The sequence below is a fragment of the Nansenia antarctica genome (assembly GCF_963989245.1).
Source record: "Nansenia antarctica genome assembly, chromosome: 3".
NCBI classification, from domain to species: Eukaryota; Metazoa; Chordata; class Actinopteri; order Argentiniformes; family Microstomatidae; genus Nansenia; species Nansenia antarctica.
In genome coordinates, this window is record NC_137688.1 from 53,121,496 (window position 1) to 53,148,574 (window position 27,079).

Genomic DNA, 27,079 nt, shown 5'->3' on the forward strand with positions numbered 1-27,079 from the left:
GGCATGGAGGGCTGTAAGTTTGCAGTCGGGATTGTCGGGTAAGGTTCTAATGTGTTGCTAGCTACCTAGCTCCTGCATTAGCGGTAGTGTAGTGTGGTAGTAGTAGCTGACATCAGCTAGCTACAGTACTGCTGTCCCCAAAACTTTCTCTTGCAATGTGCAATGTTATCAAAAGCTACCTAGCCATTTTGTTCGAGTTCTAGCTACGTCTCACCGCCTCCAATTATCTTAATGCAACGTCATCTCAGCCAAATAGGTTACAGGTTGGAAACATGAAGGAATTTGAATTATGTGTAATTAAACATAACAGACAATAGTATTGAATTTGAATAGACTAGCTTAGTTGGAGATGTTTCTGTGTACAGTTCTTTCAAAAATAAAATGTCTGTTTTCATTGCTAGGCTAGATCTCTAACAATTCTTAATTCTCACCCAAATTCACTGCATTTGTGTCTGGTACTCTACAATGACAATAAAGTCTAATCTAATCTATTCTCTTTATTGTTGAAAGAGGATGAGTGTCGTAGGAAATGGAGGAGCCTGAGAGACACCTTCATCAGACTGCAGAGGAGGATGGCCGCCGGAGACAAACCTCGACCCTGGAGGCACTTCAGGAGCCTGGCCTTCATCACCCCCTACATGCGCTCCATCCCCAGCCAATCAGCCACGTACTACCTGGAGGAGGACCAGGAAGAAGACCAAGAGGAGGAGGAGGACCAGGAGGAGAAGCCGTCAAGACAGGAGGAGAGAAAACATAGGAGAGAGGAGGTGGAAGAGGAATTGAGGAATGGGGAAAGTGCCACTACCACGGACGATAACTCAGCCTTTATCATCCATGAGGTCGAAGGTGATCAAGCAGATCAGGATTATGATCCCTCCCCTTTTTCGACGGCTCCCTCTCCCCACAGCGTGCCAGTTTCCAACGGGCCCAGGCGGAAGAGGAGATGGCAGGGGGATGGGGGGTCGATGGAGGACATTGAGGATGAGATGTTCTTTTTCAGCTTGCTCCCGTACCTCCGGAGGTTGCCTTACAAAAAGAAGAGTGCTGTGAAACTGAAAATACACCAACTCCTATATGATGCAGAATTCAATGACGCATAGTCTCTGTTTTTTAGCTGTTTTGTAAAGTGTTATGTAGCCTGATTATCCCCTTACCCACAGTTTTAATAATAATAATAATAATAATAATGATAATTGTTTTATTGACATGTAATCAACTTGTCAGTCAATTGTTGGAATTTGGTATTTTATGCTCTAGGCAAGGGGTCTGCCATAGACAGCGATCCTGGAGCAATTAGGGGTTCAGTGCCTTGCTCAAGGTCACCTCGACACGTGGCCAGCTGGAGTTCGAACCACTAAGCTGCTGACCTTGCGATCATGAGACACCGTCTCTACCTCCTGAGCCATAGCCGCCCGGTTGTTCTATACTCACAGTTTTATACTATACCTGTTTGAATGTTGTAAAGTCAATTGATAACAAATAAATACTTTATAGAAAAGAGTGTCTAAATTGACATGTTAAAAATCAAGAACACGCTTTTACGTTTGCAGATCTGATGGACTGGAGAGACTTCACAAACCTTGATAAAAGCAATCCTTGGCTGAATCTCAGTTGTTAAAAAAGAATCAGAATGTTCCTGATTCTTTTTTGCTACCCAGATTAGATCTATCTGGCTGATTGTGAGTTGTATCACAATTGGCCAGCTCGATTTGATCCTGGGTAGTAAAAAATAATCGGGATCCGGAGCAGAGGTCATCCATGTTGCTTGTACATCTTTTCCTACCACACATTTCCCTTCCAGTCAACTTTCCATGCAGACGAACTGAAGGCCGCTATCAAAACCTGGGCTTCCCTAACACCTCAGCAGCGCCACAGGCTGATTGCCTCCATGCCACGCCACATTGATGCAGTAATTCGTGCAAAAGGAGCCCAGACCAAGTATTGTGTGCAACATTAAAAAAAAGGCTTGACATATTTCACTTAATGTGTAATGAATCTAGAATATATAAAAGTTTCACTTTTTTAATTAAATTACAGAAAATAATGAACTTTTCCACAATATTTTTTATTTATTTTAGATGCACCTATATAAACCACTTATAAAGCATGTTTCTAGTCTCAACAGATGGTGTCGGACACAGTCTTGCAATGCTGCTTGAAGGACCAGCTGTGCAGTGGTTATATAGATACTGTAGATGGATGGATGGATCTATCTGTCAGTCAGTCAGTCTCTGTCTGTCTACATAACCACTGAACAGCTGTTCCTTCAAGCTGGTGCTGAGCTTGTAGGATACTTTGTAAGACCAAGGACCTTCTGTACTTAGCCCTCCTTTATGGACAAAGCGTAACAGTTTGAATTATGCATTTACTCTCGGGGGTGCTTAACTAGTCTTAGGGGTTGCCCAACATAAATCATTTTGATTATTTTTTTACAAGCATATGAGGTGGGGGGCTGATTTGTTATGGGGATGTTTGTCCCACCCCTTAAACCCCTCTGCAAATCGAACCCTGAGCTCTCGTTGTTGTTTATAAATACAAAGCTGCATCGTGGGTACTCTGCTCATAAAAGAAAATACACCTGTCAGCAGCAATGTGGAGTCAAGGCCTTCAATTATTCTTTACCATCGGACACATAAACTCAGAGACATAAACTGTTATCAAGGGCTCAAGGTTCCCTCTAGCCCACAGTTATACCAAGGGAGAGACTGGTCTCAGCTTTATTCAACATATCCACCATGCAGAGACTGCTCCTCTTTACTGTGCTGGTCGCGCTCACCAGTTCGTATGCTGTAAGTGCATTTGTCCTTTAAATTCCTCGTCTAAAAATATGTATTTTATTATTGTAGTAGTAATCTGAATAAATGTTCAAAAAATGTCAGTTTGTTATTTGAATGATGTGATGTGTAAAAAAACGTGTTGTTATGCAGATTTCCTTGTCATCTGGTGTCCATGGTATGTCAAGCAATACCTTTTTAATTTAAAATCAAACTCAAACCTCAGTAGTCAGTACCTTCATTTGAGCAATGACTTTTCCTTTTTTCATGCAGAGGTGTATGAAAATGGTGAAGATGAAAACGTCCTCCTTAACTTGGGTGAGTTAGAGCAGCTTAATTTATGGGACAAATGTAATTCACCAAAAAATATTTCTTTAATTGTTGGATTTCCAGCAGTTAGAACATAGTAATAACACTACAGGAAAAAGTAATAGTTTCCTGTTTGGTATTCTAGAAATAATTATATTTGTAACTTTATGGATAGTGGTGTGCAAAACATGAATACATTTTAATTATTGTATAATTGTGCTTGGTACGACAGGAGGAGACGCCAACTTGATTGAAGGGGACATCGTCATTCCAGTGAGTATTCTGCCATTTTGTTATCAACATGTTGTTATCTCATCATCAGTTCATATTGTCCTTTGTTAATCTCTATCAAGTCCTCTTACTATAACCTCTATATGACTCCATGTATCTGTTATACAGCCAGAAGGACGCAATGCCGTGATTGACACTACATCCAGATGGAAGTTTCCCATCCCTTATATTCTGTCTGATGATTTGGGTGAGTGGATTATATTTAATTGCATGTTTTGACATTTAGCAGACGCGTTTATCTAAAGAGACTTACAACAAATACATTTGACTAAGAAAGTGAATCATTTATCCATCTGTCATGACAGGAAAAAGTAATTACGCTTGGGCCAGGGGCCATTGGCAGTCATAATGCTAGAAGAAGGACGTTTTTATTATTAACAGTAGAGAAACTGTACAGGGGGGTAGAGGGAATGTAGATGTCTCAGGAGTGACAGTTAAGGTGTAGCCTGAAGAGATGGGTCATCAGTCTACAACGGACGAAAGGGAGTGACTCTGCCGTCCTGACAGTGGATGCATGTTGCATTTGATAGAGTCCAGGTGCTTTCATTAATTCACACAAGGGGAGGCTGGTGGAGGAAGAAATCAGAGGATGCCAATGCATGGAATGGAATGAGGAATGGTGTCAAACACGTGTGTGATACCATTCCTTATGCCGTTCCATGAATTACAACGAGCCCGCCCTCCGATTTCTACCTCCACCAGCCTCCCCTTATTTACACGTGACACTGAGGTACAGTATCCATTCAGATTGAGTGATAAACCATATGGAGATCTTGATTTCTTGGTGTCTTCTAGATCTGAATGCCAAAGGTGCTGTCCACCAGGCGTTTGAAATGTACCGCCTGAAGTCCTGCGTTGACTTCAAGCCCTACGAAGGCGAGAAGACATACATCAAATTTGAGAAAAGAGGAGGGTAAGAACAGACTGAGAAGTGATCCTTCAATGCCCAATGCTTTTACACAGACACTCGACAGCTTTCCTGTGTCTTCATTTATCATGGCAGCCTAGATAAGAATCTCTCAGTCAATGTACTGTATTTGCATATTGTAGCTAAAGCATAGGCTAAGAAGTAAACAGTATTGTTGTCAGATTCCAGTAAGGCTACAGTAGGTAGTGATACAATTCTAATGGAGGCTGGTGGAGGTAGAAATCGGAGGCTTGTTATAGAATTTCTTAAGTATCTAAATATAAAATCAAAAAGGCAGCCTGCTTCATTTCAAATTGCATAGGAAAGGTATTTTTAATATATACTCTTGCAAGAGGAGAAGGTTTACAGCGTGTCAAGATCTGTCTTGACAGTCAAAGGTTCTCTGAACGTCCAGGCACAGGGATGGCAGGGATATTTAGTCTCAGCAGAGGAACTGGTTTCATTGTACAGGATACAAAAGAATGAATGAATGAATGGTCTTTATTGTCATTGATATAGTGCAGGTACCAAACAACAACATTTGGGAGGGGGGGGGGCTCCGCTGGTGCTAGGAAAGAAAAAAAGAAAAAAACAAGAAGGGAAAGGAGCTGGTTTACATAAATAAAGGCTATGTACACTATCCACTATACTATACTATACAAATAAAACACTTGTGCTGTACTCTATGCTATGCTATACCTATTCTAACATTTCCTATTCTCTGCAACTTTATGTACCCTAGGGTTGTCATATTGCACATAGTGTTATTGCACATTCATTTAAAGTGTCGCAGTTTGCAGGCTTGAAATGTACACATTTGTGCCTCAGCACTACACCTGATTTCAATCCAGCAGCTGCCATCAATCCGTCCAGACTGTCCAGGGCCCAGAACCTAGGTCTTTGCTGTGTTCAGGGCCTGAATGGCCCTGGGGTAGAAGCTGAGCTTCAGTCTGTTTGTCCTTGCGAACATGGTCCTGAACCGCCTGTTCGAGGGCAGCTGAGCAAAGTGTTCGTACCCAGGGTGGGATGGGTCTCTGGAGATCTTGGAGGCCTTCCTGAGGCAGCGTGTGTTGTACAGCTCTTCCAGAGAGGGGCGGGGGGCGCCGGTGATCTTCTGGGCCGTTCTCACGACTCTCTGTAGCGCATTCCTCTCTGCGGCTGTTCAGCTGGAGAACCAGTTGCAGATGCAGTAGGTGAGGATGCTCTCCACTGCGCAGCGGTAGAAGGCCACCAGCATCTCCTGTCCGATGTGGTCTTTCCTGAGGACTCTCAGGAAGAAGAGCCGCTGTTGTGCCTTCTTGATGATGGCTGCTGTGTTGTTCTTCCAGGACAGGTCATCCTGTATGTGCACCCCCAGGAATCGGAGGGTTGAGACTCTCTCCACGCTCCCTCGGTCGATGAGCAGGGGCTGGACCTCAGATTTTTTCCTCCTGAAGTCCACGATGATTTCCTGGGTCTTTGACTGGTTCAGCAGCAGGTTGTTAACCTTGCACAGCTTGCTCAGCTGCTCTACCTCATCCCTGTACGCCGCCTCGTCCCCCCCCGAGATGCAGCCCACCACGGTGGTGTCGTCTGCAAACTTTACGATGGAGTTGCTGGGGTGGACGGGGGTGAAGTCGTAGGTGTAGAGGTTGTAGAGGATGGGGCTTAGCACGCAGCCCTGGGGGGACCCAGTGCTGAGTCTGAGGGCTGTGGAGGTGTGGGAGCCCACCCGCACCCTCTGGGGGCGGTCGGACAGGAAGTCCTTGATCCATGCACATATAGAGTGTGATAGTCCCAGGTCTAGTAGTTTGGTCACTAGCCTGTCTGGAAGGATGGTGTTGAAGGCAGAGCTGAAGTCCACAAAGAGCAGTCTCGCGTAGCTGTTTCCCCTCTCCAGGTGGGATAGAGTGGAGTGGAGAGTCGTCGCGATGGCGTCCTCTGTGGACCTGTGGGCTCTGTAGGCGAACTGGTATGGATCCAGGTTGGGCGGGAGGCGTGTGACTATGTGGGCCCGGACTAGTTGAAGAAATCAGTTTCTATAGCATGGGGTTGTTGGTGTGTTGATTCCACTCAGAACAGTCTGTCTATTGACTTCAGTCAGGTGAAGGAATAAAATAAAATGTCTTATCAGGCATATTATTCCACCATAGGCTTTACCATGCATTATTTACCATGAAATGAGCCTGTCCACCGATTTCTACCTCTACCAGCCTCCCCTTTATCAGTCGCTCCCTTCTACTGACCGGACCTACAGTAAACATTCATCTCTATTCATTCAGTATTCAGTGTAACCCCTGCCATATGGGCGGGGCCTGAGTTCTATTTTAAATAAGTGCCGGTATTACCTGTAATAATAAACTATTCAAATTATGACGATCAGTGCCTCCATTAACTATGTGGAAGTATTTTAAATAGGACTTCCTTTTTAATCCTTTTAATGTATTTATGTTTTAATCATCTGAATATGAATTGCCTATTACCTGTTTATGACACATCACAGTGGCTTGAAAATCAAATACCAAAGGGTATATATTTATTTACTAAATGCTAAATTTAAAGTGTTGGTAGTCAATTATAAGGTTATACAAAGTCAATAGACAATATTCACAATACAATGTCAACAGACAATATCACAATATCACATAACCAAATATAGGCTCAAAGCCTATTCCAATTCCTTTCAAGGAAATAAATGTAATGTTTCCAATAAACTCAAAGTCAACTCAAAGGATTCACAATTGTACAATATATCATTCAGTAAAATAAAAAGGTGGGCCCACACGCACTCTGTAACTCAGTCCATTAACCAGTGTTACCGTTGCAGCTGACGTGGCTTGTGAGCGGGGGGCCTTGAAACTGTTATGGCCACTTCACTCGTCCACACGAGCCCAAACAAAAGCTTGTGCGTGGTTCAGTACTCACGTAACCTCGTGGGGAACTCGTAGGTAAACGAGGGGTTTGAAAGATGGTGTAAAAAGAGGCAGAGATGAGGGGGGATGAGGTCCAGCGCTCTCCCACGAGCGCAGGAGAATGATTGAAGTACACTGACGCGAAGATTCAATGGACGGTCTCGAGTTACCCCAGGCGATTGGAAACGGTCTCCGTTGTCCAACGAAGAGCTTTCCTTTTGCTGGGTCTCTCGACTTCCAATTCTGAATTAACAGAATACACCGAGCTACAAAATCCAATAGCTATTTCGTTTTGATAAAGCTAGAAACAATGTATCACTCAGCAAAGGCTAGCAACATGCTAACGTAATTATGCTAAGCTAACCGCTAGCCGCGATTAGCTCTACAGTCAAATATAACATACTACAACGAGTAGATGTAGCTTATAAACAAACACCAGACATATGTATTTACCTTTGGTAGCTTCAATGTGCACCAACATCCAAAAGAATAACTGTTCGTTGATTCCCGAATTGTTAATACACACAGCATACACAAGTCTTACTTCACTCGACGAGGTCCTCAAACATTCTGACACGCAACCTAACGCTATTAGTACAAAGTCCCGCCCCTCTCTCTCAGCATACATTTAATTGGCTAGCTCTTCCCGATGGACCAATGAAATAAAGAAATGAATGAATGACATATAACCAATGAGCGAACTCACATTAGAGTTTGTAAACAAGTACACATTATAAACTTATAACAACGTTAATAACCGTGTACATAACCATGAAATGATGATTATTTATTAAATGGACTTATTTATTGAAATGCTCATAGCTCACGTTAGTAGCTGGGCTACACTAGTATTAATTTAACTCTGCCTCCGGCTGGCTCAATCGGGAAGATCAGAGTCAGGCTGGGAGATGTTGAATCATACTGGACTGTTCTTACTGTATATAATGTTTCAGATAGCTATTTTATTCTATTATTCTATTGTCACTTTATTTTGTTGTTGTAGTTTTTGATGTGAGCTGCTGTAACTCCTCAATCTCCCCTCAGAGATCAATAAAGTATCTATCTATCTATCTATCTATCCATCCATCCATCCATCCATCCATCCATCCATCCATCCATCCATCCATCCATCCATCCATCCATCCATCCATCCATCCATCCATCCATCCATCCATCCATCCATCCATCCATCCATCCATCCATCCATCCATCCATCCATCCATCCATCCATCCATCCATCCATCCATCCATCCATCCATCCATCCATCCATCCATCCATCCATCCATCCATCCATCCATCCATCCATCCATCCATCCATCCATCTGTGTTGTCCAGGTGTTTCTCCAGTGTGGGAGACCAGCAGACGGGCCAGATCTTGTCCCTGGGGTCAGGTTGTGACCACAAGGCTGTGATCGAACATGAGCTCCTTCACGCCCTGGGCTTCTACCACGAGCAGTCTCGCATGGATAGAGACGACTACGTTACCATCTGGCTGGACCAGGTCACCCCAGGTCAGCCCGCCAGCCCATCGGTTGATATTGCTGACCCGGAACTGATCCCTTGAAACTATTCTATGTTGAAGATTTGTTGTCCTTCATTGAGTAATTAACATATGCTGTATATTAAAAGTGTGTCTGCTAAAATAGGTAATTATGTACTAAACATAATTCCTATACCATTTTACTGCTCCATTTTCAATGGCCACTGGCAGTAAAGTGGAATACGAATTACCTTTAGTACATAATTACCTATTTTAGAAATGATGTTCCAGCCCTGTAAAACAGCATAGACATAATTGAATTTAATTACGTTTATGGTGTTTTACAGGGTTGGAACATAATTTCAACAAATACAACGACGATTTCATCACTGATCAGAACACGGCTTACGATTACGAGTCTGTCATGCACTATCGTCCGTATTCCTTCAACGTGAACGCAAGCACTCCTACCATCACCACCAACATCCCAGCTTTCAACAACATCATTGGCCAGTACCTGGACTTCAGCAAGCTGGACGCCTTGAGGTTGAACAGAATGTACAACTGCTGTAAGTGTTTGGTTATTGTGTGTCAGAATTGTGAAATAGGAGAACATACTGTAGATAATACCGTTGTTTTTGTCAACCCAAGCTTTTGTGAAGTGTTTTGTGAAAAAAAGCTATTCACACTGCCCAGGCTTTGCACTCAGCCTGACCCCATAATGGTACACTGCTTGGCTTCCACTAACTGCCCCACAGAGTTCTGCTGTCCCCTTAAACCCCTTTGGTCTTCTCCTGGCTCCTATCCAGAAGGATACCTGTACTGTATCATATTGTATTTCATTTTATTGTACTTTTCACAGCATTTTGCACTATTGATTCCACTGTAGAATGACTGGTTCAGCTGTAGTATGACTACCATCACTTACTTCATCACTTTATTACTTTATTATTACTTAGTTTACTTAAATCTATTATTGTGATTTTGTATCTTGATGCAAATGCCAATGTTGAGGAACCTAATCCAAAGAATCTTTATGATAATTAATGAATCCATCCATTCATCCACCCCTCCATCCCTCCATCTCCAGCCGGCCCTCTCACTATGCTGGACCAGTGTGCCTTTGAGTATACCAACATCTGTGGGATGATCCAGACTGCTACAGACGATGCAGACTGGGTCCACACCAAGAGCAGCGTTGGCTCAGAGGATCATACTCTCCTTGGACAATGCAGAGGTCAGGGTTCAACCATGCTACATCACCCCATGTTCGAATAGGCAGTTTGTAATGTGAATGAGTGTTATCACTTTAAGGGCAAAGCAATGTCCTCTAAGCTCCAGCTAATGTAGGCCTACTTTTATGTTACCACAATAAAGACATATCGAGACAATAAAGATGAATTTAATTCAATTCAATTCAATTCAATTCAATTCAATAAAGATTTTTTGAATGTGTGTTGAAAAGCTCTGCTGTGTTTTAGATGCAGGTTACTTCATGCACTTCAACACTGGGACTGGGATGGCCCAAGACTCAGCTCTCCTGGAGTCCAGGACCCTCTACCCCAAGAGGAAACTCCAGTGTTTGCAGTTCTTCTACAAAATGACAGGAGGCGCAGCGAACAGACTGGTGATCTGGGTCAAGATGGATGACGGGACCGGGACCGTTCGAAGACTAAAGAAAATACACACCATTTGGGGTATTTCTTTTCTTTTCTTTTTATCATGCAGTACACCAATTGATGTGTTCGTCAATGTAGCCTATGTACTGATCCGTTTTTTAGCTACTTAACACTAGAACAGCGACGTTTTTTTACCTACTTTTAGCGCGAAGAGGTGTCGAATCACACGACCACTCTTCACAATGGGGGAGTGTGTACTAACAACAGAACGGGACAGGCGCGAGAAACTGCCATAATATATCATACATATATCTGCCATCCCACAACTTACCTCCATCCCACATGTAGCCTATTTATCAGAATATGTTTCAATATGCCTCCATAGCAGTCTACACGATTTAGCTAGGCTATATCTATAATTATATTATGAGAACATCAGTATTTTATTATGAGTGGGACTGCTCAGAATAAAAATAATAATACATTATATACTGTAGGCCTATTATAAATATCCGTTCGTTATATAATATTCGTTGATGATTACATAATCAAATGTAGTCCGCAGCGCAGAGCGCATAATGTCTTATTGAGTCAACACGAGTTGACTCGCTGGAACGAGACAGACTGATACACACCACACCTCTGCCATATCATACATCGGTCCCACATGTATTTATTTACCATCATATTTTTCAATATAAAACGGTATGATATGGCAGATATATATGGTAGCCTACATTGCAGTCGTCCCGCAGTTCTAGTAGATCGCCGACATCATGTTATTTGATGTACACATTTCACGGCAAGAGAATTCCGATTTGTGGCAAACACCCAACAATTGTTTGTTCACTAAACATTATAACATGAACACAGTGAGGATTCAAACAAACAAAATAATTTATACACTCTGCAATTGGCTACTACAATGTTGCCAAAATCAACTAGGTCTATCTAATGTTCGAAAACGAATCTACAAATATTAATCTGCGTATATCTATGGTACAACCGTCTTGCCTGTTGTGTATTATTATCATTGCCGACACAGGTCTATGAACATCTGATAATAAGGTGAAGGGCAGTATTATTCATCTTTACTTTATTGGGTGAATAAACTCAATATGAATGATTGTACAGTTGTCTATAGGCAAGAATGGGCTGAAACGAAAGTAGTTACAGACTCGCTCAAACTGTAGCGAGATTAGGAGACTACTAATTGTAAATAGTAATCCACAATTATGGTTATTACTGGTGGCCTGAGGTGGTCCAGTGGTCTAGCACCGTGTTCTACAGTGATATACAAAAAATACATTATATACAATATTATAAATATCCGTTTGTTATATAATATTCGTTGATGAGTACATGCATAATCAAACGTAGGTGTTACGCTTGCCTGGCTCAGGACAAGGTGACAAAAAGGAAGACGACACATGGGTAACAATAATAGGAGATTTATTAAAGAATAATATGTTAAATGGAAATAATGTTTAAAGTAAATAGTAACAACAACCAAAAAGGCTGCTGGTTGACCAGGAAGAGACCGAGTCCATAAATTTGACCCCCTCTTAAAGTTCCTGGGACAATCAGGATGATCACCCCCACCTGTGCCCATCTGGAACCAAAAGAGAAGGTCAACAAGACAACAGATGATTGGCGCCCACTGGTGGTACCAGTGTGGATCGTCACATCCCCCCCCCTTAAAACAGAGGCCTACTAAAAAGGTCTCTGCAAATTTGTTTCCCAGATTACAAATAATACAAATAATAACAATAGTTTATGGCAAAGAAAACGGTGATCTCTGCCACACAGCCTAATCGTCAAATCCCAACCTCCCCTACAACCTGCCCACCCTCCAGCAATTCCTGGTACCTGGAAAAGCTCTATTTAAGGAGGGAGGAGCAAGAGAAAGAGAGATTAAGGACAAGAGTTTTAGACCGGCAGCATTGATTCACCTGGTAAGGCGCTGGCTCGGACTCTGCAAAGTATGCAAAAAGGTCAGGGGGTTATGATCTGAACAAACGACCACTGGATGGGACCCCCCCCTCCCACATAAACATCAAAGTGCTGCAGAGCCCAAACCAGTGCCAAACAGAAACCAAACAGTACTCAAACAATAACACATAAATCAGCCAATGTCTCATGGTCTTAAGCCGAGGACGCAAAACACCGTCTCCAGGCCCACTCACATCCTCCTCCCCTCCTGCTGCCACCACAGGAGTGGACGGAGATGGAGACACCCCATGCACTGTGGTCTGTGTAGACCCTCTACGGCTAGGGGCATCGATCAAATAATTCTGTCCGGACACCTGTCGTACAACAGAGTAGGGACCAGTAAATTTTGCCTGGAAAACTGGGTCACTCACAGAACAATCATTATGAGGAAGCCATTGACGAACAAACACATCCTCCAAGAGAAAACAACCACTTTCAGAGCTCTCCAGCTCATCCTTAGGCTGAATCCCACTGAGCAGTAGCTTCAGCTCAGGATCCTCCTGTTGGGCTAAAATCAACTCACTCCGAGACAAAGGCGGCGGCAGGTCAGGAAACTGAAAAACAGAATTGTCAGGAGTGAACTTATCAGACTCTTTACCATCATCAATTTTAGGGTCCATGCAACTCATAGCACGAGTCATGGCGCAGGCAGTAAAAGCCTCAGGAAACTCCTTCACACTTAGGTCGGGTCCTGTTGGCCGTGTAAACCCAGAACTAACAACCAGAGGTGGGGGCACATCACTCCACACTCTTCCTCCAGCCAGGTTATTTCCTAAAATGACTGCCACACCCACCACAGGCAGAGAGGGTCGAACACCAATAGTTACTACCCCCTGGACCAGATCAGAGTAAAGCTCAATTTCATGCAAGGGGACAGACAAAGTCTGCATCCCCATCCCTCTAATCAAAACGCTGGTCCCCACACTTGACTCCTGAGAGAATGTTAAAACCGATTCCAATATAAAAGATTCTGAAGCCCCCGTATCACGAAGTATCTGGACAGGCACTTTCTGTGGGCTACCCACCAGAGAAACGAAACCTGTAGTAATAAACGGACCAAAATCAGGATCCTCCTCGCTAATCTGTATGGAGACAGAGCCCTGTAGTGCCACCGCCAACTCAGTAGCCGCAGGTGGGCTGGGTACTGAGGATGCCATCACCCCTGGTTTAAAGGGAGACCCCTCGGCAACCCCAGACACTCTTGCTGCTGCCCCACAAGCATGCACTGCAAGAGCCAACGGTCTAACAGAGCCCCCCTTCCCACTGTAGGTTTTCTTTCCTTTTAGGACAGGACACTCCTGTTTCCAGTGACCCTTCTCAAGGCAATAATTGCATGTCGAGTTAGGATCTACTCTACTCTGACTGCCATGCTCCGACTTTGAAAAGGGGACAGAATAACCAGGACCTTCGTTAGGGAATTGTGTACGATTTACCAATAGGTCAGTCACGGTCGGATTTTGTCTACGGCTCCCCTCGCTACGAAAACGATGTTCACCAAACTGACTCTTATTAGTCAGTACAAATTCATCTGCCAACACCGCGGCTTGACCTGCTGTTTTCACCTTGTGTTCGTTAACGTAAGTGGCAATGCGATCAGGGACAATGGTTTTAAACTGTTCCAGAATAATCAAATTTGACAGATCCTCCAGAGTATTCACCTCTACCGCCACGCACCAACGATTGAAATGGCTGGTTAGTTCTCTTACAACCTCAACATGAGTTTGTTTGTCATGTTTCTTCCATTTTCTAAACCGCTGTCTGTAAGCTTCAGGAACAAGTTCATATGCCCTAAGGATAGCGGCCTTAACTGTATCATAATCTTTCCTCTCTCTACCATTAAGAGCAATATAAGCTTCCTGAGCTCGGCCAATAAGCACACTCTGTAGTAATGCAGTGCGGTCTGAAGTAGACCAGTCCCTATCGTCGGCAATACTCTCAAACAGTGAAAAGAATACATCAGGATCTTTTTCATTAAACTTTGGCAACAGTCTAACCATGACAGACATATTATCCCTCTTAGAATTACTCGAATCGCCAACTCCACCGTCAGATAACTTTCCCTCAGCAATCAACCTAAGGCGCTCCCGTTCAAGAGCCAATTTATCCAACTCCAATTCCCTGTCCCTCGCACGCTCTTGTGCCTGAAACTCACGCTCTTGCGTCTGAAATTCACGCTCTTGCATCTGAAATTCACGCTCTCGCGTCTGTGATTCCATCTGTAATGCTAACAATTCCTTCTGTTGATCAAATGTTAACTCAGTGGACCCAGATGCAACCCCAACGGATATTTTAGGGACAGACAATTTACCCTTTAGTATGCCCCTATTAATTAACGTAGTCTGTAAAGTCTCCACTACGTCCTGTTTCTTTGCTCGGCCTTTCACCACCTCAAGCTTAACCTCATAATGTTCCACAACCTTCCACAGTTGTTCCTTCGTTAACTGTAACAATCCATCGACCGACGGAGCTGCCACAAACTCCTCAAAAATATCCATAACTCAATATAATCAAATAACCAATATTAACCAACCCTAACAAACGGGAATCTCCCCTCCTATTACAAACTCCTCCTATAAACTACTCCCATATCAGCCATAATTTTCAGCCCATTTAAAGCGAGTAACTGTGCACACATACAAAACAGAAAAGTAACTAACATACTTCGTAAGAGCTGCCCCGCATCTAACTCAGTAATGACTGACTAACCACTCAGCTAGTCTTCAGTGCGTTCACATGCAACTCTTCCACCAAGCAAATGCCTGGTGGCGCCCCCGCGTTCAACACACCAAAAATAACAAACGAAAACAATAAACAAGCGTTAAGCGCTTCTACTCCTAGCACGGGGGTTCACGTATAGCTCTGATGGTATCTAAACCACCCGCCCTACCTATCCTTCTCTGCTTTGCATAGAACACAGCACTCACCAAACTCCAGCCGAAGATCACAGCCAATACCAAGAGTTACGTCCTTGTCAGTACAGTCGGACGGCCAGCTCCCCCTCGTCACCAGCACCCAAACCAACGTACCAAATATACTAAACAATACATTACATCCAATCCAACCAAAACCCAATAACTATAAACAATAACCATGCGGGTCTCCCAATATAGAGTTGGACAAATCCAACAATCCAATCCCGAATATCAACTATGAAAAGGGAGAGAATATTGCTCTCACCAAATTCACTCCCGGACGAGCACCCAATTTGTTACGCTTGCCTGGCTCAGGACAAGGTGACAAAAAGGGAGACGACACATGGGTAACAATAATAGGAGATTTATTAAAGAATAATATGTTAAATGGAAATAATGTTTAAAGTAAATAGTAACAACAACCAAAAAGGCTGCTGGTTGACCAGGAAGAGACCGAGTCCATCAATTTGACCCCCTCTTAAAGTTCCTGGGACAATCAGGATGATCACCCCCACCTGTGCCCATCTGGAACCAAAAGAGAAGGTCAACAAGACAACAGATGATTGGCGCCCACTGGTAGTACCAGTGTGGATCGTCACATAGGCTACTGCAATTACTTTGCTGCGGTAGCTATGCATGCACCACACAACTTGATAGGTACATACTGTGCAGTGTATAATTCATAACTGTACATAGGCTACACATATCATAATATCTTATCACTATTGCATGGAACTTGGATAGTACAAACTGTACAGTTTATACAGTTGGATAGTACAAACTGTACAGTTTATCATTTTCATAACTGTCTGTACATATACATATCTTATGTATCCCTATTGCTATATATAGCCTATATATAAACACATTATGTAACATACTTATCAGTCTTATCCACTATATCTAATTCAGCACTAAAGCCTGAAGTTTGAGCACAGTGTGTGCCCCCTTGCTACCTCTGCTGATATAAAAGAGAAGTGCAGCCGAATTCCAAGGCAAATACACAGACACACACAGAAATACTGCAAAATCGCTTTATACTAACTCGATTTTGAAAATGTAAAGATGCTGGGTGGTAGAACGCACATATCTAGGAAAAGTCATGAAAGGAGGGTCCTGACATTTGATCGAGTGCAAAGGTAGAATTTGTTTTGTACTCACTGGTGCCCGATGACACCTCACGGCTTTCCTAGTGTTAAAAAAGTGTTGTAAAAGTGTATCCTGACATTGGTTTTATTTTTAAACCAGGTGATTCCGACCACACATGGAGGATTGTCCACGTTCCTATGGAGGTGGGGGAGAAGTTCCGCTACGCTTTCCAAGGCGTCCGAGGAGACCCCGCCTCATCCCAGGGAGGAATCTTCATCGATGACATCAGCCTGACAGAGACCCGTTGTCCGAACCAAGTCTGGACGATCAAGAACTTCTCCCAGATGATGGAGACCGCGACCCCCGAGACGTTCCTGGACAGCCCTCGCTTCTACAGCCCGGAGGGTTATGCCTACGGCGTCCGCATCAGGCCCAAGTCTGACTACAGCGACTACACGGGGGACTACACCGGCCTATACTTCCACCTCCTCAGCGGGGAAAATGACGTCGTCATGCAGTGGCCCGCGGCGAACCGCCAGGCCACCCTCGTGGTCATGGACCAGGACCCGGACATCAAACTGAGGATGTCGTCGGCTCGCAGCCTCACCACGAATGCAGCGGACACGAGTAAGCCCTCCCAGAGTTTTCAGAGTTTTTTTCCCCAGAGGTTTTCATCCCACCTGAGTTTTCAGTAAACCATATATGGTTAGGACAACTGTGTCATCTGTGGTTGTAATACACCTCAGCTTTTAGCGTTAGATTAGAGATTCTCATCTATAACAGCAATGTTAAAGGCCTAAATCGTAATAGTGAAAATACCACTGCTCATTCATAATCAGACTTAGCTGAGGTGCTGGAGTATCAAATGGAGTGAATTTTCGCACAGATGTGTGGATGCTGCTTTTTTTCACTCCAAAGGCCTAAATCGTACTATAAATGTACACTAATCATGTATTTTTTTATTTTATTTTTTTATAGGAGTGTCCCTTTAATAGTAACATGTGTGGTTCTCTGTCTCCCAGCTTCAGAGGGGAAGCCGTACTGGGACGACCCGTCCAAGGTGGGGACCCTCGATGTCGATTGTCAGTGTTACAGAGGAGAGTCCCGCGGCTGGCGCAACTTCATCAAACACTTTGACCTGCGCAGACGTAACTACCTGAAGAACGATGACCTCATCATCTTCGTCGACTTCGAAGGTGAGTACAGGCGGACAGAGTGTGAGATAACACACACCACCAGTTTTACAATACTTTTATTAGGGTTTGACCCCTGCCAGATATGCGATAGTGTTATCCATATAGCACACAAGTCATATGAATTGATTGAATGATAACAGTGTTTTTTGTGTCTTTATAGATATAACATCCCTGATAAAAACAGAGGTTCCTATTGTACCACAGGAGTGAGTCCACCAATGGATTTTTACAGAGGGTAGGTACATGATTTATTTTTAAGCTATTTAAAATTTACATTAATCTCCAGTCATTTTTAACAGTTAATTGATATGTACATTTTCATGAGTGCATTTATACAAGTCATGATTTGATCATCACTGACAACATTTTCATTTGATATTTTCACAGAATCTGCCGTCTTTTGGAATTTAAAGAGTGCACAGATAATGGCAGCACAATCAACGTCATTCTACAGAATACAGAAACTGCAATAATATGCTATTTTATGGTTGAATTTGATCAATAAAATGTCATTTCATTTTGTTCTGGGAAGGTTCACGATAGAACAATGTACTGTTTTTCTGGAGTTCATTGTTCTTGAACTTGTTTAACAATGTGAGCTGTCGTTTTTTACTGATCAAATAATCTTTTTTCAATTTGAAATAAAATGTTATTGTTCAAATAAAGGCTTAATTCATTTGTTATTCTTAAATGATAGGGATTTATTGCAATACAAATAATCAACATCACATTGCTTTTGATACTCTATCTACATGACCACAGTGAAATACATAAACCATCATGAGATTGAAAATGTTTAGGTAAAACTTTATGAATTGAGCTCACCATATACACAGTTTCATGGGTTGATAAAACCATCGATGGTTTTAGATAGTTTACAACCAATCAGCCATGGTAGACAGTCATAACAACTTGTTAGGTCACTATGTGTCACTTTGACAATAAAGAACTTTGATTATCTCTTAATAATATATATCTTAATCTGATAAGATAAAATCAACTTTACTGTCCCTGGTGGAACATTTGTCTTGGATAGTGAAGTGCTGCTGCTTCACACATCAATCACACACCAAACAACAATGAATGTGCACTATAAACACAACACATAATACAAATCACATTTATAAAAGTGCAATGAATTTAATTAAATTTAGCTCAATGTGGCTCTGTAGTGGGAATTAGGGTATTGTTCATTCTAGCACAGTTTGATGGATGGCAAGATGCAGAAATCGGAGGACGGGCTCATTGTAATACATTGAATAGAGGCAGAAGTCAGAGAACGGTTTGATACGATTCCTCATTCCATTGAATGATGAGTCTGTCCTCCGATTTCTACCTCCACCAGCCTCCCCTGGTAGATAGATGGTACAACCAAGTTTGGTTCTGTGGTGTTATTGGGGTACTAGAGACAGATGCACTCTTGAACTCTTGGCTGTACATAGTTCTCCAACCAAAGGTTGACATTCTAAATGTCCCTTACTTTAATAATAATTAATTTTTTAAGACAGTAAATCCATTGTGTTGTCCCAGAAGGTTTCCTTATGTAACCTGACCTGCAGGTCGAAGTCTTTCTGTATTAAGAGTATATAAATGGTCCTAATAAGTGCTCTATGCAGTGTCAGGTGTTGGTCTGCATTCAACCACTTTAAGATGACACGGCTGGGCTTCCTTCTGTGCTGTTTGGTACTTGTGTCTCTCTCCTCCGGATTCACAGTAAGCTGCTTGCCTGGCTGTCTGGTTGACTGGGTGTCTGTCTGTCTGTCTGTCTGTCTGCCTGCCTGCCTGGCTGCCTGCCTGTCTGTCTGTCTGTCTGTCTGTCTGTCTGAGTGTCAGTTTATCAGTCAGTCAGTCTGTCTGTGTGTGTCTGTCTGTCTGTCTGTTGTCTGTCTGTCTGTCTGTCTGTTGTCTGTCTGTCTGTCTGTCTGTCTGTCTGTTTGTTTGTCTGTGTCTTTCTCTCTGTGTCTGTCTACTGATGCAGTATACTCAATATATGACTGTAATTTGACATTCCCTTAATTACAGATTCGGCGGAAGTTTGACAAAACGAAATGTAAGAACACTTTTTATTTTTTATTTTTTTTACTATTTTACTCATGATTGATCAAAAGGTGCTTTGGCGGGTAGTTTGCATTGATACACTATGTGTTGGGTCTTTAAGTACTCTTTCACTCTGATGACATTTCAAGATGACATTTTCTGATGACAAGAGTGTTTTGAAGACACTGCATATCCTAATACAGGCTTACAGCATTCATCAATTGTATTACATTATGTCCATGCTTTAAAACTGTCCTTGATAATCTGACCTTTTTAAAATTGTTTTTTATCTGTAGCCTTTGCCATCGATGGTGATAAGCCTCTCAGGCGAGACATCCCCTTCCTCAACAAAGGTAAATATCACTGCATACACAATTTTTAAATTGTATTCATCCCTTATATACAATAACCAGTGGGGCGGCAGGTAGCCTAGAGATTAGAGAGGCCGGCTACCAATCGGAAGGTCGCTGGTTCGATTACCACCTCAGGAGTGGGCTGCACAAACATTTCCCATTGACTTCAACCACAGATTTATAGTTACGCACGTGGATCTCGAGTTGGGATTCCACCATTAAACAGTAAAGTTATAGCCTAGATGAGGCCCTTAAAAACATATGGATGTATCAAATACCCTATTTATTGAAGATGTTTTCTAAGAATATTTCCCTTGCCACTCTTTAATATTTGTACTATTTTAATATTCTTTATTTTCTAATAGGAATGAAGACCCCCGTTGTTGAGGGTGACATGGCCTTGACGGTAAGTAGGCTTATGTACTGTACTGTATACAGAGACCATTCATCACTGAGGGATTTATGATCCCGGGGGGAAATCTTAGCTTTTGCCAAATGCCCTGTTCTGTAACAACAGTATTTTGATCTGTGGATTGTCTATGAATTTTTGATTTACAAGATATAGAGTAGAGATATAGAGCAAGATAACAATGATAGGACCAATGCAATAAATAATCAAGTATGCATAATAAAGTTTACTGCTCTGTATCACAGGTTTATTCCATTTATGAGGTAATACAGTAATAATACATGTTTATGCCAAGCTTGATGACGTATCAATTGAAACAGCAAAACTGCACAGTCACTCTGAGTCTATAGGTATGGAGTATCTGTGTGTTTTGTCTAAAACCAACTACGTGACAGCGACATCTCCTGTTGTGTTTTGTCCAGCCTGGACGCAATGGCCTTGTGGATAAAGCATACAGATGGACATTCCCCATCCCTTTCATTCTGGATGACAGCCTTGGTAAACATGGACATATCTTATCCTAGCAGTACCTTACCTGTCCTCTGATTTCTACCTGCCTCCACTAGCTCAAACCTTGCTAAGGTTATACACACACACACACACACACACACACACACACACACATGCCAGGTGTAAGTAGAGGCCAATCAACATCGGACAAACACTGTGCTTGTGTGATCATTAGATCAACAAATATAGATAATTAATAATTATGCTGTCATGTGTTTGTCCTCCAGAGCTGAACGCCAAGGGGGTGATCTTCCAGGCCATGGAGATGTACCGGCTGAAGTCCTGTGTGGATTTCAAACCCCACGAAGGGGAGAAGACCTTCATCAAATTCCAAAAGCTTGATGGGTATAGTCTGTTACTCTAACTGAAGTCTGCTACTCTAATCACATAAAGCACTATGTCTCATTGATAAAGACAATAGCTGATCATCATCATAATAATAATAATAATAATAATCAATAACTAGACAGCGACAATTCCTGTGGAAAACATGGTCTTCGCCGGGGATGCAGTGGAGTGCCCCCCCCCATGTTTCTCTAGGTCACCCAGGGGCCGAAATAACTAGTGCTAGCTAACTCCCCTGCACCCCCCGGCGAAGACCGCGTTCCTCTAGCTCACCCAGAGGCCAAGTTGTGGGGTTGTGTGTGTCTGTGTGTGTGTGTGTGTGTGTGTGTGTGTCTGTGTCTGTGTCTGTGTCTGTGTGTGTGTGTGTGTGTGTGTGTGTGTGTGTGTGTGTGTGTGTGTGTGTGTGTGCGTGTGCGCCTCTCTCTCTGTCTCCCTCTCGTTCTTACCCTACCTGCTGCTGTCGATCAGAGGGACACCTGTAAGAGTTAAGTGACAGTTGGTGGTTGCTACGGCAACGTGCTCTGACCAGACCCGCTTTTGTCTTTGGCCAGCTCTCAAACAAACGTCTGAAACGTAAAAACTATTCATGTTTGGGCTTATATGTTGATATTTGAAGTGACAGTAAGAGTTGCTCTACGTTTCCATGTAAAGATTGTGAATATAGACATACAATTGTAGCCGTGGGAGCAGTTTGCAAAATGTGTACAAAAAGTTCAAAAACGTTTTCTGCTCACTCTGTTCTCAAAGTTCCGCCATTGAATTTCAATGGCGATTTCTCTCCACAAAAAGTCTGTGTCTGTGTGTGTGTGTGTGTGTGTGTGTGTGTGTGTGTGTGTGTGTGTGTGTGAGTGTGTGTATGTGTGTGTGTGTGTTTTGGTCACCACCCTGCCCCCCTGGCGAAACCCGCGTGTCTTTACGTCACCCAGAGGCCGAGCTGTGGCGTTTTCAATATTGCCCAATTCATTGTCTATGGGATTTTCTGTCTGCTAAACGGGGCATTGTGGGTAAACCGTATGCCGTAACCTTCCGCCGGACAATAGCAATGCGAGTTGGAACGAGCCGCACGTTTTGACACCTCTCATGTCTACCTAGTGCCAAAACTGTGGGAGGAGATACCGGTGCAAATTTTGCTATAATAATAAGTTATATGTACAAGAACAATAAGTGCTGCTTGCTACTGCAAGCACACTTAATAATCAGTGAACGTTGGAATAGAATAGAATAACATGATCAATACATCACAACTTCAAAATCAATTGATCATGTTAGAACCTTAGATAATGTTATAACAAAGGATCATGTTATAACCTTGGGTAATGTTATATCAAGATGTCATTCATCGCTGTTGCATGACGTCATTGTCTCAGGTGCTGGTCCATGGTGGGAGACCTGCAGACAGGGCAGCAGCTCTCATTGGGTGATGGCTGTGACTACAAAGGCACCATCATGCATGAGCTCCTCCACGCTCTGGGCTTCTATCACGAACAGTCCCGCACTGACAGAGACGACTACGTCGACATCTGGTGGGACCAGGTTCTCCCTGGTGAGAGCAATGGGGCACACACACACATACACACACACACACACACACACACACATTCATACAGACAGGTACGTACGCACGCACTCACACACACACACACCCACACCCACCCACACACGCACGCACGCACGCACACGCACACACAAACATACACACAGATACCATGTCATCATGACACCAACTGTTATTCTTTTACTAATAACACATATGTTTACTTTGCAGGTATGGACCACAATTTCGACAAGTACGCGGATGATTTCATAACTCCCCAAAACACACCGTACGACTATGGATCAATCATGCACTATGGTCCGTACTCGTTCAACAATGACCCCAACTACCCCACCATCACAGCCAAAGACCCAGACATGACCAACGAGCTCGGCCAGTACAATGACTTCAGCAGCCTTGACTTGCTGAGGCTGAACAGAATGTACAACTGCTGTGAGTCTCTCTCTCTGTCTTACTCCTCTTCCTTTATCTCGCATTCTGTCTATCTCTCTCACTCTCTGCCTCTCTCTCTCTTTCTCAATCTGTCTCCCTCCCTGATTCTCTGCACCCCAGTATGGGGAACTGTAGAAAAGCATATAAATACCCCCAAAAACATACTGTATTACCTCATCACCTGTATTACTGCATGTAGCCTCCTCTCTGACGCTGCTGGACCAGTGTGCCTTTGAAACCATCAACACCTGTGGAATGATCCAGAACCGCAACGATGATGCGGATTGGGAACTCACCCAAGGCGATGACCACACCCTCCTTGGCCAGTGTGGAGGTAGGTTTGCTGAGGACGTGGTCACAGTGGAAGTTGGTGGAGGCAGAAATCGGAGGACAGGCCAGTTACAATGTCAGCCTCCCGTCACTTTTAACGAACATTTTCATTGTCCAAACTTAACCTAAAGTTACTTCAATCTAACTGTTAAAGTAAATCCTGAAGTAAATATGTTATGTCAATTCGTTGTTATTATTTATTTATTATTATATGTTTGTGTCGTCTACAGCTACAGGACACGACATGTACATGTACACGTATGGGGGCAATGCAGGGGACTCAGCCTTCCTGGAGTCTAGGACCCTCTACCCCAAGAGGAAATCCCAGTGTCTGCAGTTCTACTACAAGATGACAGGAAGCCTTGAGGACAGGCTGGTGATCTCGGCCAGGAGAGAAGACGGCAGCGGCAAGACCATCAGCTCCATGACAGTGGGAACCTTCACAGGTAGAGAGACACGTGTTGAATGCCAGTGTCTGAAATGTACTGGATGAGTTTGTTTAATTATGGAACACATTTATGGCGGGATTCCCAGACACAGATTAAAGCAAGTTCTGGACTAAATCACTTCATCTTTCAATGAAGAATCTCCATTGCACTGTTTTTTTGTATAGAAGTACAGGTAGGTGTAATCTGTATCTCAGGACTTCGTCCGTTAGTCATTTATTCATCTAAAAGCCAAGGGTGCTGATTTTAGGAGCGTCATAGGATAAAGTTATCAACCTAATCCTACACAGATGATCTTTCTGAATGAATGAATGAATGAATGAATGGTCTTTACTCCACTATAGTTTATCCTAGATAGATTATCCCAGATTATAAATTCATCATCGATGAATCGAGGACCATCAATTACGCTAATCCCGCTAATCTACTCTCAAGGTGACGACGACCAATCCTGGAAGATTGCCCACGTTCCCCTGGAGATGGACGGGAAGTTCCGCTACGCCTTCCAGGGCATCAAAGGAGCGCCAGGCTCCTCCAGAGGCGGGATCCACGTCGATGACATCACCCTGACCGAGACGCGTTGTCCAAGCGCCACCTGGCGGATCAAGGACTTCAGCAAGTACATCAGCAGCTACGGCACAGGGGAGTACATCCAGAGCCCTGTTTTCCACAGCCGCGAGGGGTACTCCTTCAGCATCCAGCTGCTGCCCAACTCCTACTACGACGGTTACCTCGGGGCCTTCTTCCATCTGAACTCAGGGGAGAATGACGCAACGTTGACCTGGCCAGCAGAGTACAGGCAGGTCACTGTCACACTTATGGACCAAGACCCTGATGTCCTCCAAAGGCAGTCCTTCTCCTACAGCTTCACGACTGCTCACAAACAGTACCTGTCTGGTAAGGATCTTCATGACTTTTCTTACACAGAGTTGGGGGGGTCAATTAAGATTTTCGACTTGGAGGTGAATTGCATGGAATTTCAATCCACTTTGTGCATTGCGTGAATTGATATTGACCCCATCCAGATCGTGAGAATACAGAATCATGATTCGTTCTATAGATTATCTTGAACCTAGATGATCTAGATCTAGATTACATCACTTGGCTGATTCCCCTTGATTATCACTTGGCTGATGCCCCTTGATTATCACTTGGCAGTAACACTCTCTCTCCATTCCCCCAGGCACTAACACCTTCTTCTGGGACAACCCAGTTAAGACCGGGACATATGATTCATCTTGTGACTGTTACCGCGGCCCGACTTGGGGCTGGAATGCCTACTTCACGCATGCCGAGCTCAAGAAGAGGGACTACCTGAAGAATGACGACCTTATCCTCCACATCGAGTTTGAAGGTGCGTCTGGAATTCCCGTCACTGCTGATTGAGTCATAACTGAACGCAAGAAATTGAGATTGTGTTTAACAACTGTGTTCATTTTTTGTGGTTTGTTTCCAGATCTGACCTCGGTGAAGGGCGACAGGGTACCAATCGAGCCCCGAGCTGAACCCCAGGCCAAGCCCCAGGCCAAGCCCCAGGTTAAGTCCCAGGTCAAGCCTGCTCAGGAACCTAAACACTAAAGACATGAAAGTAAGCAGAAACATACAGTATAATTATTACATCAACAAGATGTTCATTACACACATGACACCCTTGTACACCTTTACATCTTTCATTGTATGATGTGTATGTTGTAAGCCATTAAACCTGAATTACATTTTTTAATTTTTACCCTAAAAAATTAAGATTACGCTTTTGAATTTGAACTTGGAGTACATGCACGTGTTCACCTGTTTACCTTGGTGTTGTCTTATTTCCTCAGAAAAGCCATGTCCCTGAAGATCAACTGGCGTATCACATCTCAAATAAACTATTATTATTATGTTAAGTTATGAAAAGCCAACCAGTTGCAATGGTAAACACTGTACTGCTGTGATCCCGGAGCTGGTTTGTTCACTTTAAATTCAACCATGTAATGTTTTCACTTGATTAAAAGCAAGTTCATCAAAGTCCAGACATATCTTTGACTGTTGTTTTCTTTTCACTATCAACCTGAATGCCCAGTGCCCCCATGGCTACTACATTATAGTAAAGGGGAGATAAGGCCATAAGGTTACATGCAGTGGAGGCGGTTTGGAATCATGCTCTCATGAGGAGGTAGCCCTGCGAGAGACATATAAACTCAAATATCACCCTCGGACCTTGAGGATGTCCTCTTGGCCTAAGGTTTGAAACCTGCCTGGCACATGCACACAGTCACATGTTGACACCTTGCTTTGACTGTCGCTTACTTTGTCTGTCTCCCACCACAAGAATAGATGGATAAATAAAGACATATATTAACCTTAACTGTCCCTCCCAAGACCTATTCATCCCTTTTACCCCTCTATAGAGTTTCTCTACTATAAATAATTCCATAATGCTTCTAGCATTATGACTGCCAATTGCCCCTGGCCCTAGCATAGATCACTTTTTCTTGCTATGACTGATGGATAGATGATTCACTTACGTCGCTTTGGATAAAGGCGTCTGCTAAATGCCAGAAATGTTACTATAAGTATATGCACAAACAAACAAATGCACAGTCAGTAAAACAACTAGAAAAAATTGTTTAAGATTAAAAGCAAGTTTAAGATGGGTCTTCTCGAGTGTGCCGAGTTTTTCTGATGTGGGTTGGGAGAGTGTTCCAAAGAGTTGGGCTGCAGTGGAGAAAGTTAATATTAGCTATTGTATATTTGAAGCTGCATACATTTTGTACATTGCACTGTGATATTTGTATGACTTTGATGATTTTGAAACAAGTTGAATGGCCGGCCTACAAAACTAAAGTGAACCCAACATTGTATAAAACCAATACACTATATCATAAATCATATATGAAACTGATGACATGATCATAACTGATTTGAAGATAATACTGTTGAAGATAAAGGGGTTAAAGATCAAAACTGCTGCCAGACCAGATAAACTCACAAACTAATCTACACCAAGCATCGGACCTGGGTCAAAATAGTATTTGAGTGTCAGATGGGCGGAGTTTGCACTTTGGGGACCTTATTCTATATATTATCTATATATTACGCCAGGCACACTCAACCAAGCACAGAATTTAGTTTATTTCAAATACTATTTGAACCCAGATTTGCCAAGCACACCTGACAGGATGACACAAGGAGATTGCAGAGATTGTGAGGCCACGTGTG

The 27,079-nt window shown here is 43.1% G+C and overlaps 3 protein-coding genes across 3 annotated transcripts in view; all 3 read left to right on the forward strand.

Moving 5' to 3' along the window:
• The window catches only part of LOC308154202 (uncharacterized protein), a gene marked incomplete at its 5' end in the record, with an annotated part of 1,573 nt that extends 92 nt beyond the window's left edge, over window positions 1-1,481 (forward strand). Inside the window, 2 exons of the mRNA XM_080527374.1 lie at window positions 1-38; window positions 511-1,481. The exon at window positions 1-38 is cut by the window's left edge and continues 92 nt beyond it. Coding sequence (XP_080383500.1) covers window positions 1-38; window positions 511-1,100 — 628 coding nt within the window. The 3' untranslated portion in view covers window positions 1,101-1,481. The remainder of the gene's footprint in view (window positions 39-510) is intronic.
• Window positions 1,482-2,735: 1,254 nt separating this feature from the next.
• On the forward strand, window positions 2,736-17,671 carry mep1a.1 (meprin A, alpha (PABA peptide hydrolase), tandem duplicate 1; the record flags this gene model as incomplete). The annotated part of the gene is made up of 12 exons (XM_080527375.1): window positions 2,736-2,782; window positions 3,004-3,092; window positions 3,316-3,356; window positions 3,483-3,561; window positions 4,170-4,287; window positions 8,509-8,684; window positions 9,001-9,222; window positions 9,744-9,890; window positions 10,135-10,350; window positions 16,425-16,892; window positions 17,288-17,461; window positions 17,622-17,671. 12 exons carry the CDS (start codon window positions 2,736-2,738, stop codon window positions 17,669-17,671), a joined length of 1,827 nt encoding a protein of 608 aa, XP_080383501.1.
• Window positions 17,672-20,689: 3,018 nt separating this feature from the next.
• LOC308153052 (meprin A subunit alpha-like) lies at window positions 20,690-25,813 on the forward strand. Its single transcript, XM_080526144.1, has 10 exons — window positions 20,690-20,758; window positions 20,998-21,115; window positions 22,483-22,658; window positions 22,881-23,102; window positions 23,302-23,436; window positions 23,663-23,878; window positions 24,314-24,775; window positions 25,062-25,232; window positions 25,335-25,466; window positions 25,699-25,813. Exons 2-9 carry the CDS (start codon window positions 21,030-21,032, stop codon window positions 25,454-25,456), a joined length of 1,590 nt encoding a protein of 529 aa, XP_080382270.1. The 5' UTR covers window positions 20,690-20,758; window positions 20,998-21,029; the 3' UTR covers window positions 25,457-25,466; window positions 25,699-25,813.
• The last annotated feature ends 1,266 nt before the right edge of the window (window positions 25,814-27,079 follow it).